Source organism: Pongo pygmaeus, chromosome 15 (assembly GCF_028885625.2).
Source record: "Pongo pygmaeus isolate AG05252 chromosome 15, NHGRI_mPonPyg2-v2.0_pri, whole genome shotgun sequence".
Taxonomy (NCBI): domain Eukaryota; kingdom Metazoa; phylum Chordata; class Mammalia; order Primates; family Hominidae; genus Pongo; species Pongo pygmaeus.
Window position 1 is genome coordinate 66149895 of NC_072388.2, and position 17964 is coordinate 66167858.

General features: G+C 37.6%; 1 protein-coding gene across 11 annotated transcripts in view; it reads left to right on the forward strand.

The window, feature by feature from the left end:
- Positions 1 to 17964, forward strand: part of PALS1 (protein associated with LIN7 1, MAGUK p55 family member) — a 101933-nt gene that overhangs the window by 46125 nt on the left and 37844 nt on the right. For all 11 annotated transcript variants that reach the window (XM_054448629.2, XM_054448628.2, XM_063651697.1 and 8 more), the window contains one exon: positions 12978 to 13186. In XM_054448629.2, coding sequence (XP_054304604.1) covers positions 12978 to 13186 — 209 coding nt within the window. The remainder of the gene's footprint in view (positions 1 to 12977; positions 13187 to 17964) is intronic.

The following is a 17964-nucleotide window of genomic DNA, read 5'->3' on the forward strand; positions in this document are numbered from 1 at the left end:
ACATGTTTTTTTAGATATTAAAGAGTTCTGCATGGGCCCTAACATTTAAAGCCTTGAAATTTACCTTTTATATCAAACCACAAACTTTATGCAAAATACTAAAAAACAATTTTCAGATTTTGAATTTCTGATTTCCTTAAAGTTTGTAAAATAGTAATGAAATTAGTAACTACAGTTTAAATTCTTTGATTTTTTAAATTAATGATTGTCAACAAAAAGAACTGATATTGTTCATATGGTATCATAAACATAAAATAATGGTATTTTCTATATCCCCAAATTCTGTTCTGTGGGGGGGAAAAAAAGTCCTATGAGATATAAGTAGATACAACCAAACCAAAAGAATTCTGTGACCAAATGGATTTTGAGAACTCTGGGCTAAATAAGTTAAATAGCTTCTTATCACGGGACTTCTCATAGCTGTTAGAATGTTACTAGGCATTGTGAATCTACAAGAGAGATTGATAACAAATGCATGTTTCCAAACTTAGAATATTTAATCATTGAATTTACTGCCTGCCCTTCTTGCATGTGCACATACACCCAAGTGCTCACTGAACTAGTGTTAGGAGAGCATTTTATTTTTTGGTGGTTTGCTATTTTTTAGGTGTGAAAAAAGATATATTTCTACTTTTTTGTAGGAGGAGAAAGTTTTTATTGTCATTGTCATCATTTTGCCATTCATTTAAGGGTCTGTTGAGCCTGTACTAAGTGTTTTAGCAAACATTGTTTCATGTAATAAAATAATCCTGTTAACAGTACTCTGTAATCTCCATTTTGGAGATAAAGAAATTGAACCTTAGTTAAACAACTTTTTAAAGACACCAGTGGTAGAGCCAAGTTTGAATTTGCCAGATCGGGTGTTGATGTACTACACAAAATGGAAGGTTTGAATGGAAACTGGTATCCAGCCTGCGCTTCACTCACCAGGCCAGAGCGGTGGCTACCCAAAATAGAGCACCTTTTTCTAATTTGGCCAAAGGTACCATGTATATGCCAGATGTGTTCCTCATTAAGTCTCTTTATTCCAACTCTGGAGCAATTTCTTTCTTTCTTTCTTTTTTTTTTTTGAGGTGGAGTCTTGCTCTGTTGCCCAGGCTGGAGTGCAGTGGTGCAATCTTGGCTCACTGCAATCTCCGCCTTCCCAGGTTCAAGCGATTCTCCTGCCTCAGCCTCCTGAGTGGCTGGGATTACAGGCATGTGCCACCACACCCGGCTAATTTTTGTATTTTTAGTAGAGACCGGGTTTCACCATGTTGGTCAGGCTGGTCTTCAACTCCTGACCTCATAATCTGCCCTCCTCGGCCTCCCAAAGTGCTGGGATTACAGGTGTGAGCCACCGTGCCCGTCTCAAGTCTGGAGCAGTTTCTACTACATCACATCATCTTGTTTTCTTTGTTATAAATTTTTATTCAGGATCCACATTTCATATGTACATGCTTCTCTGTGTTTTAAGAAATCATAGATATGTGTTCAGTCATAGTGAAGTCTGCTAAATTCCTGCCTTCAGATCTTTTAATTACAGTGAAAGCTAAAAGATCACATTTTTTTCATACCTTTATGTGAAAGAATTTTATGCTCTTTTTTCCTGAGGGTTTTATTAGAGTAAAAATACTTCATTCCTGATTGCTTCTTACTAGCCTTCATTTCCCACCACTCTATTATTATTTATTTATTAAAATATTCTGAAAATATTTTATTGGAGAAAGTTTGTTATATCCAGTACAAACCTGGATTGATTCTTCTGTTTTTCTGTTTACATTCCCTTAAGATTAATGTATTTGTCCATTTGGTTTACTTAGAATCAGGTGTAAGTATCCATCTGATAGGTAATATTCATGTAATCACAGTAAAGAAACAAATATAGCTTCAGCCGGATTCACTTAGTAAGAGAACAGTTGTGAGTTTATGGTTTTGTTTTGCCTAAGCACACAAAATTGGACATCATTTCTCTTAAAAATTTTTTTTTTTTTTTTCTTTTTCCTGTTTCTGTTTGTATGTTCTGTTGCTGACTTTTTTACAAATTCAGATTAAAGGATACCTCTATTCCAATGGGTAATCTGCTGGGGTTTTTAAAAGTACCTATGTGTGGTCCTTGAATTTAAGGCAGTTTTTTGTATTTTATTTTAAAGTAATTTGAAATATCATAACAGGTATTTGTAATTCATTTCTTGGATAGGAGAAGATGTATTTTGAGAAATAAATGATATATTTTATGTTAATATAGTCAACACAAATACCTGTTATGTAAGAATCATGAGAAATTAGCACAAGGTATGGTTTGCTATTGTCAGTCATAGCCTCAGGTTTTTAAGTTTTTGTTTAAAGTGAAGTGTAATAGCTTTTTGCCAAACTTTTTTTTCTTGTTCATAATCTGCTAACACATCAAACTGTAAGAGAAGTACTCCCTGAACATTGTGTGTGTCTCCTTGCTAGTATTTGATTAATACCCATAAGACAGGAGACAACTTCTCAGCCTTTTTCACATCTAGAAACAGCAACCTTGTTTTAAATGAGGGAAGAATGGGCAACTGATTTATTTCTTTGAGAGGAAGCCTTCAGTTTCTAAACAATACATCATCTTTTATCTGTGAGTAGACAAAGTATTCTTTTAAGAATCAAAAATATGATTGGCAAGATTAAGTATTTGGGTGGTTTTTAATGAAAAGCATTTGTAAATTTGACAATGTATGATAATAAAAGTACAGGGATGGAATTGATAGAAAATACTTAGAAAGGATGAACTGAATTTTCTTGTTTAAAAGCAGTTAGAATTTTTTTGAAAGATAAGAAATAGTGATATGGGAACTAGATTTCAAATGAATAATTAGTATTATAAATGGTAAAAAATTTGATAATAGGGAGGCTTTCCTTAAAATTGGCATTAGTTTTTAAAGCTTGCTTTGTTACAAATATTATTGTCTTTGTTCTCTTTCATAATCAGAGCAAACTACCTTGTGAGAGAAATCCTCGGAAAAGAAAATAATGCAGGTTAGAGTGGGTTAAGCTAGAGTAGGGTAATTTTCATATATTTCTATATTATAGATTTCACTGTTTTTGTGTTCTCAGATAAGTAATTTTGGGCCAGGGATGTGGACAAGGAAATATATAGTTAGAATACTTGAATAAACTAAGGATGACTGCCATCTATCATATATGTGACTATAAAATTGTTGTCTTTGAAGCAGTGTCAGGAAAGGGAACACACACACCGGTATATATCTGTGGTGAGCTGTTTAGTGGTTAATAAAAAGACTCCTGGAATTTGTGATTAGGGGCTTTCTAATCTATGAGATACTATTAGTGTGAAGAAGGAAAAACACACCACGGGGAAGAAAACTGGGATGAATAAAGCTAAAGAACAACATATTTTCGTAGAATTAATAGCATGTTTCAGTCTTAATTAGTGTCTGCGTATTTTTTGTCAGATGTCTCTGGATATTCAAACTATTAAGTCAAAAGATTACTGACATTTTAAAGTAAAATAGCTCTTTCAGATTTCATTCTGGCATTTAACTGACTTTTGATTGATCATGGGGCATACTGGAATTTTGTGTGATTGTAAACTTTTTTAAAGGTTGGCTTTAAGATAAAGTTTATTTCAAGCCAACAGACAAAATCCCAGTGCCAGTAAATCTTGAGTTTAGTTCAGCCTGCTTCTGAGAAGTTGATTATTTTTACTATCAAATTTTTGTTTAGCTATTGTTACAGATATTTCCAAATAAATGTTATTAGCCATTCCTTCAGGGAATTTTTTTTACCTTCCTGGAATTGAAATAATTAAATCTGTTGTCACTAGATTTAATGTTTGAAGTGTTGGGATCATTTGAGAATTCTGTGATTTAGTCAAGTTGCTAAAATTAGACCTAAAGATGTAAAAATTCATTGGAGTATATGTATAGTAATGTAAATTTTGTTTATTAAATACACGTAATTCTATAGAAAAGTAACTGCTACATCATTCAGTCTTTGACACGATACGTTAAAACTTCATTCCACTTATTAAGCAGTAGTAGGTTTTAAAACTTATTTCTGCCTGCAAAGATTTGCTACGTTGTCTTACGGCACATTCAGAAATGTATGCAGTAGCTGCATATTGGAAAGTGCAGGGATGTTAGAGTCAAAACTGAGTTTAAATACTTTTTAATGTCACTAAATTGCGCTATTGACTTTGGGCATGTTACTTAATTTTTCTGAGCCTCGGTTTCAGGATTTTCTTGAGGACCAAATGAAAAAAGCATTTGAGTAAATGGCACACTACAGGTTTGAATGAAATTTAATTTTTGTGAGAACCAGAAGCTACAGAGAGATCATCTAACTCTGTAGTCCATAAAATTAATTTGTGGATCTTAACCACTAATTTCTTATTTCATTTTTAAAATAACAACTTTATTAAGATATAATTCACATACCATAGAATTTTGTCTTTTAAACTGTAGAATTCATTAGTTTTTAGTATACTCACAAGGTTGTGCAGGCAGGCATGGTGGTTCACGCCTGTATTAGTAGTACCTTTGGAGGCCAAGGCAGGAGGATCTCTTGAGCCCAGGAGTTTGAGACCAGCTTGGGCAACATAGACCCTATCTCTTAAAAAAAAAAAAAAAAACAGCTGGGCATGGTGGCATGCTTCTGTAGTCCCAGCATACTAGGGAGGCCGAGGCAGGAGGATTTTTTGAGCCCAGGAGATCAAGGCTGCAGTGCTAAAAAAACAAAACAAAAAAAAAAACAAAAAAAAAAACAAGATTGTGCAACCATCACTACTATATAATTCCAAAATATGTACCCATTAATGGTCACTCCCTATTCTGTCCACCACCTGGCCCCTGACAACTACAAATATACTTTCTGTCTTTTTGGATTTGCTTATTCTAGACATTTTATATGAATGAAATTACATAACATAGGCTCTTTTGTGACTGGCCTCTTTTCGTTTACCGTTATATTTTCAGGGTTCATCCATATTGTAGTATAAATCAGTACTTCATTTCTTTTTTATGGATGAATTAATATTCCACTGTACAAATATACCACATCTTGTTTTTCCATTCATCTAGGTTAAAAAATTTTTATTTTTATTTTTATTTTTTTGTAGAGATGGGGTCTCACTATGTTGCTCAGGCTGGTCTTGACCTCCCGGCCTCAAGTGATCCTCGCACCTTGGCCTTCCAAAGTGTTAGGATTAGAGGCATGAGCCACCACAATTTTAATTCCACAGGTAGATATACTGGAAACTGATGTAATTTCCTCCTACTTAGTAATATTAAGTTCCCCATCTGAGTATCATATTTGACCCTATAGTTTAGAGGAAAAGAAATCTTAAAAGTTTCAGAAAAAAGTCATGAAGTTGGTTGGACTTGAAATTTCTGAGGACAGGTTAAAAGAATTGGAATTATTTACGCAATGAAATGGAGAAGCTTAATGCTGGGTATAGGTCCCTAGAAGCTATCTGTTTTCATATGGGGCAAATGAGAATAATATATAAAAATAAATGATGCCAATCCAGATGGAGATTCCTTGGGTAATTTTTTTTTTTTTTTTTTTGAGACGGAGTCTCGCTCTGTCGCCCAGGCTGGAGTGCAGTGACACGATCTTGGCCCACTGCAAGCTCCGCCTCCCGGGTTCACACCATTCTCCTGCCTCAGCCTCCCGAGTAGCTGAGACTACAGGCACCCACCACCACACCTGGCTAGTTTTTTTGTATGTTTTTAGTAGAGATGGGGTTTCACCGTGTTAGCCAGGATGGTCTCGATCTCCTGATCTCCTGATCCACCCGCCTCGGTCTCCCAAAGTGCTGGGATTACAAGCGTGAGCCACCGCGCCCCGCCTCCTTAGGTAATTTTAATGTTTACCCTTATAACCAAAAAATCTTCCACAGAGTTCTAGGCATTGGAAAGTAGGATTTTTGGATAAAGTAACTCTTGGTGATTGCTTTCTGTTGCCTGTTTCAGAATCCATTCTTTTACGTTTTAGACTGCCAGGAGAGGGCAAGGAGGGAGGACAGAGTTTACAAGGGTGGATTTGTGGACCCATGTGTATGTTTGTATTCATCTGATTAGTTGTATCCTAAAGCCAAATGTAAGTGAATTTTCTTACTTTAGAATAATGTATTCTCTCTTTTAAATAACCAAGAGTTAAATGTTGCATGAAATATTAGAGAAGATGAGAACTTAATTTCTACTGAAAAATCAGGTAAGAGGAAATAGGTCCACCTACAGTGCAAATAATTTAAACTAGATATAAAGAAATTCATTGTAGGAAATTTGTTACAGACTTGAATTTACTACCAAAGCTAGATTTGCTATGCCTGCCTCTACCTTCTCCTGGGCAGAGTGCCTCCATCCCGCCTTAGTACTTCTTTGTCCACTCCCAACCTAGCACATATGTCAGTCTTTCTCACTAGCCTTGTGGTTCTTCATTTCTCTCTTTCTCTGTCCATGTGGTTCTTTCTTGTGTCTGTTGTCTGTCTGTGTGGGATTGGGGAAGGGAATTTCTTCTCTCTGTCCTCTGTCCTCTCTTTGTTGTCTCTGTGTTTTCATCTTTTATCATGGAAGAGTGTATTTGACAGGACTGATTTAGTTACATCTGAATGGATTTTTTAAATTCCCTGCATAATTGTATAGAATGTTGAAAAACTTAGGTGGATTTTTGTTTGTTTTAAATAACAGATATATCCATCAAAGAATGGAACATTTCTTTGAGTGTGTGGAAAATTAACTGTTCTTAGCCAGGCGTGGTGGCTCATGCCTATAATCCTAGCATTTTGGGAGGCCGAGGTGGGTGGATCGCTTGAGCTCAGGAGTTGTAGATCAGCCTGGGCAACCTGGCGAAACTCCGTCTCTACCAAAAAAATACAAAAATAGCCAGGTGTGGTGGAATGCGACTATGGTCCTAGCTACTTGGGAGGCTAGGTGGGAGGATCGCTGGAACCTGAGAAGTTGAGGCTGCAGTGAGCTCGCCACTGCACTCCAGCCTGGTGACAGAGTGAGACCTGGTCTCAAAAAAAAAAAAAAAAGAAAAAAAAGAAGAAAAAGCTGTTCTTGAATAATACATATTTGTGAAGTGCTTTTAAAAATGTACCCTTTATGACTGCGCGTGGTGGCTCACGCCTGTAAACTCAGCACTTTGGGAGGCCAAGGTGGGTGGATCACTTGAGTCCAGGAGTTCAAGACCAGCTTGGGTGACAGTGAAATCTTGTCTCTACAAAAAATACAAAAAAATTAGTTGGGTGTGGTGTTATGCACCTGTAGTCCCAGCTACTGGGGAGGCTGAGGTGAGAAGGATCACTTGAGCCTGGGAGCTCAGGGCTGCAGTGAGTCATGTTCACATCACTGAACTCTAGCCAGGGTGACAGAGCGAAACGCTATCTCAGAAACAAAAAAAAAGACACTGGAGATTCTGGTTATGATTAAATTAGAACTGTGGCAAAATAGGTCTTTTACATTTCCTTAGTTGTTTTTTTTTCATAAATATATTGGATTAAAAGCCATTGTTCTGATAAAAGAAAAAAGGATGAAATTATATTAAGTATGTTCTAGTTAAGACTACAGGGATATCAGTTAAATTCTACTTATTAAAAAGCACTCTAGTAGTAAAATGGGCAAAAGATAAATTGGATGAAAGAAGAAATTCAAATGGCTATCACTTGTAAAAATATGTTCAATCATACCAGATCCCAAAAATTAAAAGATTGATAATTCTTAAATTGATTTGTGTTTGTGAGAACAGACATTCATGTGCAATGCTGGTAGGGATATGAATTGGTACAAATCCAGAAGGCAGCTTTGGCAGTATGTATCAAAGGGTTAAATGCTTTTGTTATCTGATTAATAATTTTATCCTAGAAATTTATTCTAAGGAATTGGAAAATAGGTTGCAAAACAACATTTACAGTGTCATCTATATGGTTAGACCAGCATTTTAAGTTTGAAAGGCTACATGGCGTAGCAAAATAATACCAGTAGGTACAGCCGAAAGGTAGAAGTACAGATAATTTTCAAGATAATGTCAGTATTTTACTGTCCTTTTGAGTGGCTTTGGTACATAGGAGAGATTATACAGAAACTCCTTGGCCTTAAAAAGTTTAAATTCCCCTGAGGTTAAAGAGACCCAGCAGGGATACAATTACCTTCTGGGCTGTCTGTGGCTGCTTGTTGATTTCAGTCAGTGGTGAAATCTAAGGCCCTCAGTCTTTCACAATACACTAACAGCCAGGCTGGGGCCTCCCTTTTTTTTTCCTTCAAGACAGAGTCTCACTCTGTCGCCCAGGCTGGAGTGCAGTCTTGCGATCTCGGCTCACTGCAACTTCCGCCTCCGAGGTTCAAGCGATTCTCCTGCCTCAGCCTCCCAAGTAGCTGGGACTTTAGGCATGCGCCACCACACCCGGCTAATTTTTTTGTGTTTTCAGTAGAGACTGGATTTTACCATGTTGGCCAGACTGGTCTCGAACTCCTGACCTCAGGTGATCTGCCCTCCTGAGCCTCCCAAAGTGCTGGGATTACAGGCGTGACCCACCGCACCCGGCCATGAGGCCCTTTTAACAATTACTGGCCGGGCGCGGTGGCTCACGCCTGTAATCCCAGCACTTTGGGAGGCCGAGGCGGGTGGATCAGGAGATCAGGAGATCGAGACCATCCTGGCTAACACGGTGAAACCCCGTCTCTACTAAAAATACAAAACAAAATTAGCTGGGCGTCGTGGCGGGCGCCTGTAGTCCCAGCTACTCGGGAGGCTGAGACAGGAGAATGGCGTGAACCCGGGAGGCGGAGCTTGCAGTGAGCCGAGATCGCGCCACTGCACTCCAGCCTGGGCGACAGGGCAAGACTCCGTCTCAAAAAAAAAAAAAAAACAAACAAAAAAAACAATTACTAAAGGCCTTGCAAGGTATGACTCACACCTGTAATCCTAGCACTTTGGGAGGACGAGGTAGGAAGATTTCTTGACGCCAGGAGTTATAGACTCCATCTTTACGAAGAAAATTGTTTTAATTAAACAGTAATTTAATTGTCTACTCAGAGAAGTCTAGTCCCCATAAGATTGTAGCTTATGCAAAGCTTAACTGCTTTGTTGCTTTTATAATTTCTTTTTCTTATAAGATATTTAAATGTTTTCCTATTTTGCTTTTAAGACACTTTAAGGCTGTTGAATTCTTTAATCTCTTAGGGAATTCTTTGGTAACCTCATTGTGTGTGATGGAATCTGATATTTTATATTCTTCCTATCCTTAATATTAGCTTATGGTTAGATTCTGGCTATCCCTCAGCTCTTATCTAGCTCTGGGCCACAGCTTCTTAGGTCATTCTAATGACAGTTTTGACTTTTAAATTTTTTCCCAAATTTTTCTTCATTATAAACTACTGATGAACACACATATATGTATGTTTAGAGAATAATGACAAGGAAAAAAGTTTTATTTTCTTTATTTCCTTTTTTTTTTTTTTGAGACAGGGTCTCACTCTGTCATCCAGGCTAGAGTGCAGTGGCGTGATACTGAGTCGCTGCAACCTCTGCCACGCAGGTTCAAATGATTCTCCTGCCTCAGCCTCCCAAGTAGCTGGGACTACAGGAGCACGCCGCCATACCTGGTTAATTTTTGTATTTTTTTAGTAGAGATGGAGTTTCGCCATGTTGGCCAGGCTGGTCTCAAACTCCTGACTTCATGTGATCCACTTGCCTCAGCCTCCCAAAGTGCTGGGATTACAGGCATAAGCCACCATCGCACGTGGCCGACTTTTAAGTCTTATAAGTCTTTATAAAAAAGACTTTTTTCCCTGTCATTATTCTCTGAACAATACAATATAACAGCTATTTACATTGTATTAAGTATTATAAGTAATCTAGAGCTGATTTTAGGTAACTGGAGGATGTGTATACCTTATATGCAAATAAATACTCCACCATTTTATATAAGGGACTTGAGCATCTGCAAATTTTTCTGTCTGTGGGAGGTCTTGGAACCAATCTCCCACTGATACTGAGGGACAACTATATATATAAAATAAGGAAGACTAAATATATATATGTTTAAAAGGAAGACTAAAGTTGTTTTGATTTGGGGCAGGAAAGATAGCGAACCTCAACAATCAACCGAAGAACTGTTAAAATCTATTTAAAAATTTAACTGCCGTTCAAATTGTGGGATACAAGATAAATAAGAGTCAGTGGTGTTTCTGCAGACCTTATAAGAAGAGAGCTGACAAAAAGGCACATTGGGAAGATTTTTTTCCATGTCTTTTTTTTTTTTTGAGACGGAGTCTCTCTCTGTTGCCCAAGCTGGAGTGCAGTGGCACTATCTCGGCTCACTGCAAGCTCTGCCTCCCGGGTTCACGCCATTCTCCTGCCTCAGCCTCCAGAGTAGCTGGGACTACAGGCGCCCGCCACCACGCCCGGCTAATTTTTCTGTATTTTTAGTAGAGACGGGGTTTCACCGTGTTCGCCAGGATGGTCTCGATCTCCTGACCTCGTGATCCGCCCACCTCGGTCTCCCAAAGTGCTGGGATTACAGGCGTGAGCCACTGTGCCCGGCCTCCCTGTCTTTTTTATACTGTCTTTGACTGTGTAAGTCCTAGTATGTGCTCTAAGTTTTTTCTAGACTCATTTACAGGTTTAATTTTAGTCAAAATCTCAATAGGACTTTTCTTTTTGGAAGACTAGGAAACAGGGAATGGGAGGCAACGAAAAAAGTGACATAACTAATTTACAATAGTCAAGAAACTTTTAAAGAAAGATCAGGTACTTGTCATATTAATATGAACAAACATTATAATGCTACTCTAATAAAACAGTATAGTTCTGATAGACCAGTGAAATAAAGACAGACTCTGATACGTGTAAGAATTTGGTGGCGTTGTAAATCAGTGGAAAAGGAATTATTATTTGATGAGGTCTCACTCGTTGCCCAGGCTAGAGTGCAGTAGCGTGATCATGGCCCCAGTGGATTCTCCCACCTCAGCCTCATGAGTAGCTGGGACTAAGGCGCATGCCACAATGCCTGGCTAATATTTTGTATTTTAAAAAATTATTGTTATTTTAAAAAGAGACAGGATCTCACCATGTTGCCCAGGCTGGTCTCGAACTCCTGAGCTCAAGCAATCTGTCCACCTCAGCCTCCCAAAGTGCTGGGAACACAGGCGTGAGCCACCGTGCCTAGACATTTTTTATTTTTTTTTTAGTAGAGACGGGGCTTCACCATGTTGCCCAGGCTGGTCTCGACCTCCTGGACTCAAGCAATCCACCCACTTCAGTTTCCCAAGGTGCTGGGGTTACAGACCTGAGCCACTGCGCCTGGCCAGGAATGATTATTTAATAAATGGTACTAGAATCATTGGTTATTTGGAAGAAAAATAAAGTTAAATTTTTTCAGATCTATGCCGAAATAAATTCTAGATGAATTAAAATTAAATAGAAGTTAAATAAAGTAGAAATTATAAGAAGCTAGAAGAAATCTAGATAAATATTTTTTAATGACCTACAAGAAGAAGTTTATAAGCATAGAAACAGTGAAAGAAATCACACAGGAAAAGTGGGGGGGTCAGAGTTGACAAATTCTATAATAAGAGCAACCACAAATATAATTAAGAGGTAAATGGGAATATTGGAAAATGATTCCCAACAAATATGACAGAGTATATGCGCATGCGCGTGTACACTCACACAGCCTGTTTGGGAGCAGGGAAGAGACTACCAGTGCTTTTTTTTTTTTTTTTTTTTTTTTTTTGAGATGGAGTCTTGCTGTGTTGCCCAGACTAGAGTGCAATGGTGTGATCTTGGCTCACTGCAACCTCTGCCTCCTGGGTTCAAGTGATTCTCCTGTCTCGCCTCCCGAGTAGCTGGGATTACAGGCGCCTGTCACTGCCCGGTTCTCCTGCCTCGCCTCCCGAGTAGCTAGGATTACAAGTGCCCGACACTGCACCCGGCTAATTTTTGTATTTTTAATAGAGACCGGGTTTCACCATCTTGGCCAGGCTTGTCTCGAACTCCTGACCTCATGATCTACCCGTCTGGGCCTCCCATAGAGCTGGGATTACAGGCGTGAGCCACTGCGCCTGGCCTACCAGTGCTTCTTAACCATTTTAGAATAACATTTTCCAGAAAAATGCTTGTGGTATTTATGCACACTAACAGGCAGGCACAATGCACATACATATGCCCACAACTTTCAATACAACTTAGGAGACTCACATATTCATTAGAGTTTTATAGACCACAAAAGAAGTGCCTGGTAAATGTGAATAAACCTCAACTTCCTTACTAGTCAAATAAATGGAAGATTTTTTAAAATAATAATATCAAATATTGCTGAAAATATTGCTAATGGAATGCAAATTAGTAAAGCCTCCCTAGAAAAGCTGTTTGACTTTTTAAAAAATGTCAGAATCTTATCTAAAAGTTCTGTTTCTGGGACTTACCTTATGAAGACATCAGAATCTCAGACAAATTTATATGTAGCACTGATTATTATGTATCGAAATGCTTGTTTTTATGGTAGCAAAAAATTGGAAGCAATCTAAATGTTCAGCTTTAGTTTAATGGTTACTATAAATTATGGTTTAGTCATGTAATAGAATATCATGGAATCATTAAATATTTAAAAAGACTAGTGATATGGGAAAACATTTACAATGTACTATTAAAAAGGAAATAGGATGTTAAGAAAAAAATATTTTTAGGTGATGGGATTATTGGTGGTTTTAAATTTCTTTATTTTTGCATTCCTCCCCTCACTTGTTTTTATATTGAATGTGTATTAGTTTTATAATTAAAACACCTTTGTAAAAATGCAAGTTATTCTGTTGTGTAATTTTAAAAAAAGTTTTACTTAAAAACCTATGAAATGACCATGATTGACAATAATATATGCAGATTTTGGTATTTTTCTGAAAACTTAAATTGTTACTGGTTCAAAGAAATGTTCTCTGAAAATGCATGTTGAATTAATACTGAAACAGTTAACTTTTGGATACCTTTTCTTCTTCTACTAGAAATAGAAGACTTGTTTTCTTCACTTAAACATATCCAACATACTTTGGTAGATTCTCAGAGCCAGGAGGATATTTCACTGCTTTTGCAACTTGTTCAAAATAAGGATTTCCAGAATGCATTTAAGATACACAATGCCATCACAGTACACATGAACAAGGCCAGTCCTCCATTTCCTCTTATCTCCAACGCACAAGATCTTGCTCAAGAGGTATGTATTCTAAACATCTTGTTGATGTCTACAAGGTAATTAGTAGTGGCAGGAAGGCAGGATTATTGGAAAATACTAATGTGACTATAAGATTTGTTTGAATTAATTACGGTTAATTACATGTTAATAATGTATTGTGACAGTTTACTACATGCATTTTATTCTAAAAAAAAAAGTTTACTTCAGAGTCAGAACACTGTTTCATGAAGAGTTAATTTTTTTATATAAAATCATAAATTTGGATAGTAACAAATATTTGAATTACTAGAGGGCAATTTTTAATGTTTTTAGTATAGTTTTATGAATTTTAAGCATTATACATTATAAACTGAGATACTGAATACTGATGAGATATAATTATAACTGATAATCAGGTGTTATATAACTCTTAAGATTTATTATGTCTAGGTATTTTGAAGTTTTCCTCCTATAAAAACTGTAGACATTTCAAATTATTAAATCTTAATATACTGTGGGAGTTTTTATTGTTAACCTGATGACTTAAATTCTTGTTTCTGATGCTAACCAGTGTTCAGTGTTTGATCTGTTATGCAAACATCTTTTAAATTTAAGATTTAAAAAGGTATAAATAAACTCTCCTGTTCTGGGGAGTAGACAGTCTCTCATTATTCTAGCGTTTTAAGTTATTCTGGTATTATTAAAATGAATAATTCTGGAATCCCATCAAATGAATGTATTTCATTGAATGCCAACATGAGCAGAAAATGGGCTATTGGGGAGGGAGGACATCTAGAGCTACAGAACCTATAAAATAGGTTAGAAGGTACTTTGTAGATTACCACATAATTGTCCCCAAGGGAGATATTTTTCTCACTTGTCATGTTTACTTATGGTTTAAATGGTTTTCTGAAATTTCTTAAAATTACTTTCTTACAGAGATTGAAATAACATTACCTTGATCTTATACTATTCACACACGTAGGCAATTCTGGACTCACTTCCAGGATAGAAGGAAAAGACGAGTACCAATATATTTGGTAAAAATATGACATATTTGAGAGCACACAGGCAAGTGAAGCTGGTTTCAAATCCGATTGGGAAGAATACAAAATAAATCATTATAATCAGGCTGGAGTGCAGTGGCACGATCTCGGCTCACTGCAAGCTCCGCCTCCTGGGTTCACGCCATTCTCCTGCCTCAGCCTCCGGAGTAGCTGGGGCTACAGGTGCCCGCCGCTACACTCAGCTAATTTTTTGTACTTTTAGTAGAGATGGGGTTTCACCGTGTTAGCCAGGATGGTCTCGATCTCCTGACCTCGTGATCCACCGACCTCGGCCTCCCAAAGTGCTGCGATTACAGGCGTGAGCCACTGCGCCTGGCCCTAGGATGTTATAGTGCTTTTATAAAGAAAATTTAGAACTTGGACTTCATTAGATGAACTTATAAACACCTTTAAGAGAGTAAAAATGAAAGCCAACACACTGAGAAATGGTATTTGATTTTGAGATATTGAAGTATGTGTGTGTGTGTGTGTGTGTGTGTGTGTGTGTAAATATATGACAAAAACTTGTCTATGAGATATATAAAGAACTCTTGTTGGCTGGGTGCGGTCTTTAATCCCAGCACTTTGGGAGGCTCACGCCTGTAATCCCAGCATTTTGGGAGGCCAAGGCGGGTGGATCATTTGAGGTGTTCAAGACCAGCCTGGCCAACATGGTGAAACCCAGTCTCTACTAAAAAAAAATAAATAAATAAATAAATAAATTAGCTGGCTGTAGTGGTGTGCACCTGTAATTCCAGCTGCTTGGGAGGCTGAGGCAGGAGAATCACTTGAACACGGGAGGCGAAGGTTGCAGTGAGCTGAGATTGCACTGCTGCATTCCAGTCTGGGCGACAGAGTGAGACCTTGTCTCAAAAAAAAAAAGACTCTTGGAAATTAATAAGAAAAAAGACTACTTGGTTAAAAAACAAATTGACAAAGAACAGTCCCTTCACAAAAAAGAGGAAATCCAAATGGTTAATAGCAATGAAAAGATACTAGGCATCATTAGCCAACAGAGAAATGCAAATTAAAACATAATGAGATACCGTTACACTGACACCAGAATGACAATGATTACAATTTAAAAGACTGTCAGTATTGTTTGTGAACTTATGGAACAACTGAAACTCTCATACATCACTGGTGGAGTATAAATTGGTACTACCACTTTGGAAAAATGTTTGGCAGTATCTGCTAAAGCTAATGTACCTATACACTGTGACCCAGCAATTTCACTTGTAGGTATATAGCCAAGAGAAATGAAAATGTATCCACAGAAAAGCTTAAAAACAGATGTTCGTAGCAACTAGATAATAGAAACTAAAAAAAACCTAGATGTTTATCAACCTGTGAAAGTTGAATTAGGCTTTTGCTGTGGAGGAATAATGAGTAAACAATTACAGTCTAATGAGAAGTGCTATGATGGCAGTATGAGAAGAGTGCCAACAGCACTGAGATATGCCTAATTCTGTTTTGGGAGGATGGGAAGGATGAGGGGAATGATGGGAAGAAGGAAAAAACATGGAAGGAAATTTAATTTGCTGAGTCTTGAGGGGTGACTGGGAATATACCAGGAAGCGTAAGAAAGAGGAAAAGGCATTCCATGCTCAAAGGGTACAGAGGTGGTAGTGAGAGAGAAAGCCTGGCATATTTCTTGAATGCTAAGTAAGTATAGGACTTAATGTTAAAAGATGGTGTCCAGAGGCCAGGCGCAGTGGCTCACGCCTGTAATCCCAGCATTTTGGGAGGTCAAGGTGGGCAGATCACGAGGTCAGGAGATTGAGACCATCCTGGCTAACACGGTGAAACCCTGTCTCTACTAAAAATACAAAAAAGTTAGCCGGGTGTGGTGGTACTCAGGAGGCTGAGGCAGGAGAATGGCATGAACCCGGGGAGGCGGAGCTTGCAGTGAGCCGAGATTGCGCCACTGCACTCCAGCCTGGGCAACAGAGTAAGACTCTGTCTCAAAAAAAAAAAAAAAAAGAAAAAAAAAAAAAAGATGGTGTCTAGATCCTGAAGGCCATTAATAAATTTAAATTTATCTTATGATAGATTACTTTGGTAAATATTTTAAATATTTTAAAAGAACTTATGTGAATAGGTGAAAGGAGAAAACCATATGATCTTTGTTTTGAGACAGAGTCTCGCTCTGTCACCTAGGCTGCTGTGCAGTGGCATAATTATGGCTCACTGCAACCTCAACCTCCTGGGATCAAGCAGTCCTCCCACCTCAGCCTCCTGTGTAGCTGAGACTCAAACTCCTGGGCTCAAACAATCCTTCCATCTCAGCCTCCCAGAGTACTGGGATTACAGGCGTGAACCACAGCACCTGGCCTCCTATGATCATTTTGATGCAGAGAAGGCATCTGAAAAAAATTCAGTACTTTTTCTTTGTTGATACAAATTCTTAGAAATCCAGGCACATTATTTTAACTTGATAATAGTCAAAAATAATACCAGATGTGTGACAAAGCACTTTAGGGGAAAAAAAAACAGGGAAAAAAAGAAAAAGAATAATACCAGAAACCAATAGCATCTTCCCTAATGGTGAAACACCCACACGTTGCCATTTAAGTCTTGAATAAGATAAAGAAACTGCAGATGCCCACCACTAGTATTCAACATTTTTTGGCAGTACCAGCCAGTGCAATAAAACAGGAAGAAGTAATGAATTATGAAGTTGTATAGGAACAGGGAAAATACGAATTAATTTGTACAGATGCACACACATATCTCATTTAAACTGCATGTAAGAGGTAATGGAAGAATTAACAAACTATTAAAAAGGTGTTAGATAAATAGGTAATTTTACTAGTTTTTTTGTGTTTCTCAAATTTAACAGGAAAAGGTCACTTCATAAAACATTTAAAGCAAGAAATTTATTCTACACATGATTGCGAATCTACTGAAGAATTTTAAACAGATCTATATAAACAGGCTTCTAATTTAAAGTATTACTTTGATAACATTGTGGAAAGTCAGTGGAAACATAGAGTAATGTGGAGGCTATTGTAATTGTCCAGATGTAAGATTTTGAATAGCATTTGCACATGGATTATAGAAATATTTAAATAGAAACTTAATAGGACATAGTGTCTCTATGTGGGTAATAAAGGTAAAGGAGACATCAAGGATGACTTCCTACCCTCTCTTCCTTTCATTGAATTCGTTAAATATTTCAGTGCTATTTGTCAGACATTCTACCAATAGCCAGATATGAAGCTGAATAAGATACAAGTCTATCTTCATTGAGCTCAGCCTAGTGGGGAAATAGCCCTATTGATAATTTTAAATCAAATGTGTTCAGTCTTATGAGTATATATTATCTAGGCAAGTAGAATAAGGCAATTCACATAGCCGAGACAGCTAGTATAATCACAGTCATTGTGGAGAGACAGCATGGTTTGTGCAGGGAACAAGCAGTTTAATGCTGAATCAAGAAGGTTAAGGCATAAGGAGTGCCAGGAGATAGGGCTGGAAAAGACGAAAGAATCAGATGGTGATGGTCCTTAGATTTAATACTAAGGAGCTTAGACTTAATCTTGTAACAGAGAGCCACTCAGAACTAGAATGGTCATATTTCTGTTTTAAAAAGGATATTTAGTGACGTAGAAAAATAAAATATTTTAGTAATTTATTAGTATCAAGTCAAAATAGTTATAAAATACTGTTATTAGGGGTCGGGCGTGGTGGCTCACACCTGTCATCCCAGCACTTTGGGAGGCCGAGGTGGGCGGACCGCCTGAGGTCAGAAGTTCGAGACCAGTCTGGCCA